At 38.8% G+C, this 4579-nt stretch overlaps 1 protein-coding gene across 5 annotated transcripts in view; it reads right to left on the bottom strand.

Moving 5' to 3' along the window:
- Window positions 1-4579, bottom strand: part of MBNL2 (muscleblind like splicing regulator 2) — a 94424-nt gene that overhangs the window by 16138 nt on the left and 73707 nt on the right. For all 5 annotated transcript variants that reach the window (XM_031059538.1, XM_031059537.1, XM_031059539.1 and 2 more), the window contains one exon: window positions 2289-2383. In XM_031059538.1, coding sequence (XP_030915398.1) covers window positions 2289-2383 — 95 coding nt within the window. The remainder of the gene's footprint in view (window positions 1-2288; window positions 2384-4579) is intronic.

The raw sequence follows: 4579 nt of genomic DNA, 5'->3' as shown, positions 1-4579 counted from the left end.
ATACTTGGATTTTTTTAACATGAGCTTTTAAAGACTTAAAATGACTAAAACAAAGGCAGGAGAGAGAAAAAAAGAAGACTGTGATGGCCCATGCTACAGAAGCCAACAAGCTCCTGAGGTGGGACTCATCTCCTCCATGTGCAGTGATGCAGAGCTTTGATAGCACACATACATTCATTCTACAGGCAAGACACACAGGCAAGAGCCTCCAGGGCAATTTTCCCTGTCCTAACAGAGGCTTTCAAAAAAGCAGGTGATCTAGATGCCAAACTTATATATGGCTGAAGTTAAACAAGTGAAAACCCATCCTCCTGTTAAATCATCCATTAATTTCAGCATGGACTTGTATGTATACACACACACAGATATATATGCAACTAGATAAATACACTTTATACAATTCCTATTAAATTTAAAATGCTATAATCTTCCAATGCAAACAAAATCTGCACTGGGAAAGAAGGGGGTCTGCCTGCCATCCTGATAGATGAGTAAGAGCATTAAGGCACATCTTTGTCTTCTCAGTGGCACTAGTTACTTGCATGAAAGTGTTCCCATTAACTTTAAAAAACCCAGCTGCTTACTGGTCCTTTTGTAGGCATCCATGTATTTATTCTACCTTCAGCCCCAGTCAGCCCCTCTGGCACTCAGGAGTGTAGGTGGTGGAGCTGCCCCAGCTGCATTCCTGTGCTGGAGAGGGTCCCTGGCTCAACCTCTCCCCAAACCATCCCATTTTCTCTTAGCTCTTTAGCATCTTCAAGTCCCTCTGTCACCACTTTGAGATCACAAAACTACTCTGGATACCACCAAACAATTTTCTGCTGTAGACATCGTTCTGGGAAAGACTGTGTAATGCACCGTTTGCCTGCTGCACCTTCATCCTTAACCCCAGCATTTTTCACAAGCTAGCTCTCAGAAAAGTAAGCACAAAACAACAATCCTTTTTTGATGAAAATGCTAGAAGCAAAAACATCACAATGTTGGCAAACGAACCTTAAAAAACCCCAAAGAAAATGGACTGGTTTGTATTTCTTTAAGAAAGTAGGATGTATTTCAGAGGTAGTATATTTTTCCTAAATTATTAAAAATAAACTCTTGCAGCAAGTTCTGTTTTTCCATTAGATACCTCAAGAGTTTTGGGAATGCCAGTAAAAAAAATAAACCTGTTAGTATATAATTATTAAGCAAAACATTTTCACATATTTCTTTCTAAGTCCTTGGCAAGTGGAGGGAAAGGAACCAACAGGACAGCATTTCTACTGGGTCTGCAACAGCTTGTCAGTCTGTCCAGGAGCAACACAAGGAAGGATGATGGGGACATAGCCCTTTGGTTTCTTCTGAGCAAATCTGCTTGTTTGCTTTTCCATCAGACCTCTCAGAACCTGAGGGGAACACATCTCAGGTGGGAGTGCCTGAGCATGGTCCCAGAGCGAGAGAAAGTCCAGAGTGTTCCAATAGCTGTGCAAACTCCTCTCTTGGCACATCAGGGTGGGAACCACCCCAACAGAGGAGTCAAAGCTACACACCCAGGGCTGCAATAGATATGTCTTCCCTGGGAGTTAGGTCCTACAGAAGGAGGGGAGACCCAGCCAAAATGAAAATTGCCATTAATGTAAACTGCAGAAGAAGAGGAGAAAGTATCATCTTTCCTAGCCTACCTCAGACAATAATCCTAGGGGTTCTTTCTATCAACATTCTTCCTTAGGGAAATATAATTCCCAGGTTAAAGATACACTTTCAAATATAAAGCAGGCATAGTCATAAATGTCTTCATTGCTGTTTTGATCACTAGTATTTACACAAAACATTCGAATTTTTTTTCCAGCTGCCTCGTCCTGCTTGTGATTTTTTGACAGCTTCCATGCTTACAAATTAGTCACTTCCACACCTCATGGAGAAGGCTACATTAACACACCTGAATGTTTGAAACCTGCGATGATCTTCCGTTTGAACTTAGGAGTTAATAATAGACTTTTGTAAGTAGTCCAGTGCTATGGTGATTCTAACTCCAGCTGGGTTAATTACACAATAATTAGGTACAAACATCGCAACACAAAACACAGCTACATCATTATTTGCAACAAATGTTAACTCTAAATAAGTGCAACCTGTCCCACAAACACTTGCTATAAACGACTTAAAAATAAAAGTAAAATTTGATGGGGTAAACACAGAAATAAAAAAAAAATTCTCTGTGAGAATTTTTTTTGTTAAAAAAATAAAATAAAAATCTCAGCACTCATTTAGAGTTCAGGATCTTGTGAAAGAAAGCTTTAAAAGGAGCAAACCTGATTTGCTGTGGCTGTTGCGGCGAAGGGAACACTTGTTGCAGGAGTTGTTGCTGCAGAGACAGTGGCGGCCGTAGCGTTGTGCATCATGGGTACTTTCAGGAGGGGAACCATGGAAGCAATGAACAGGAGGGTGCAGCATTATGGTAAGAGAAGTGGTATTTTTGGCATGGTGAATATCAAGAGCGGCAAGCCATCGTCATGGGTTAAACCGGCAGATGGCATGCAATCACAGTGCAAAGCGAGAAAGCGTGGCGGAGAAATAAAAAAAAAGGGAAAATAGCTTATTACAAGTACAATTAAAGGAAGGTTGTCAACACAATCGGCGATTCCCAGAAAAAAAGAGTAAGGACCACTGAAAATGCAAGTGCTGTCTCTACGAAGAAGATTACTTGTGCAAATGAGGGCTTTGCCAAAATAGCCCATTACCTGCGGATTGTTACATGTGTAATTTGTTTTCCCCCAGTACAGCTGTAAAGCATTTCAAAATAAAATCCTACTAAAAAAACCCCAGTGGTTTACACTGGGAAGAAAACTGTTAAATGTTCATCTTAATTTTTAAACACAATTAAAAATGAATTATTTTCATGTATCTTCATTTTGAAGTAAGCTAGATACTTGCTGTATTTCTTTATAATCCAATTTACGCGTTTTTTTCCTACTAGCACTGCATAACTGTTCGACTTTATCAGAGTTAAATTACCATCTGCTTGAGGCAAAAATCAGGAGAGGGATGATAATAATTTTCCTGATATATATATATATACTGCTTTGTTTGATCTAAAAAAGCAAGATCAATTTTGTGAAAGACACTGCTTTTGCTCATTTTAAGAATGAATTTTAATCAGCATCTTCACAGGGGAATTATTAATTTGATGCTTTAAAGACTTGATATTTTAACTGTTTATGTGAGTAGGCCCAAAACCCAGAAATAAAATCGTTGGATAGGGCAATAGAAGAAAGATTACTTTTTTGTCTCGGAGGTTGTGGCATTGGACTTCCACTTTGCATGCCCAAAATGTTAATTTCAGGTTGCAAATATATTTAAAGGAGTGAGATTCAGATCACAAGTTTCAACAGAACCTCTGTGCATCAAAGTAGGCATTTCTGGGAAACGCTGATAAAACTTTCTAACACACAGCAAAGGAGAAATAGGCACACCACTATGAAACTTTAAAACACTGATGAAATTTGCCAGCTTTTTCCAGTATTTTATGATTTTATAGTACTAGACAATATAAAATATAAAGAGAAATAAAACTCTGAAAACTGAAAAGCAGACTGGAATTCATGGTATTATGCTTTTGCAGTGTAGTTGTTATAGCAGGTGATATGTCTAAACTGCAGCTTTCATCTACAAATCTAAACACTCTGCAAAGTCAACCAGAAGGACAAGCAAACCTTTAATTCTAGTCAGTGGCTAAATCTCACCTAGAATTTTTGAAACAAGTGAATATACATCATATACGGTATAAAAAAAGAGATCAATAAAGAAATTTGGAACCTACCAATACTGGTAGCGGGTGTCATGCACAAAACTGACCCTGCGTGTCATGCAATGATAGGTGAAAAAAGTGGATAAAGGGAAGAAACAGGTTAGCTGTTTAGAGTTAACATTCAAAGTGAGATTCAAGCATAACCACAGAGAAGTAAGTTAGTTAAATGAAACTGTAAGGTCATTCACAGTTTTGCTTAAACACAAAGAGGTGATTGTGTTCTTACTAAACTCCTGCATATACTGTGTGGGTTTTGGCAAGTTTCTGTACATATTCAAGATACTTCATAAACTTTTTTACTTATTGATGTTATCCTTTCACTTAGTGCTTTTGCAGCAACAGAATTTTGTTTATAAAAACATCCGTGGTTAAAGACCACAGTATTTGGGACTTTTAGAACTCATTGCATAATTCAGACAGCTCAATGTTGTGCAATCAACATTCGCCAATTTTTTGACATGCGGCAGGAAAAGAAAGTGGAATTAAGACAATATTCTACTGCAGGGGTTTTGCCAAATTTGTGTTTGATGTTAGCCTACCCATTCTTAACACAAAGAAAACAGTACTTTGACAAGTCCCAAGCTAAACGCCTCAAAGCATGGAACATTCCAGCAGAAGGCTCCCGGAGCACCTTAGAGATGCTGTGGGATGACTGCTCACCTGCCATGCGGTGCTTAGTCCACCATTAGCCTTTCTGGAAAGGCCAAATGAAAGAAAGAGATCAGCTTGTTTCCAGCACAGTGCATACAGTAAGCTGGTGAAGGCAAGCAGGTAAGGAGACTAGTGCAAGGTAGT

Source organism: Geospiza fortis, unplaced genomic scaffold (genome assembly GCF_000277835.1).
Source record: "Geospiza fortis unplaced genomic scaffold, GeoFor_1.0 scaffold84, whole genome shotgun sequence".
NCBI lineage: Eukaryota > Metazoa > Chordata > Aves > Passeriformes > Thraupidae > Geospiza > Geospiza fortis.
This window is presented reverse-complemented; position numbering and strand designations above follow the sequence as displayed.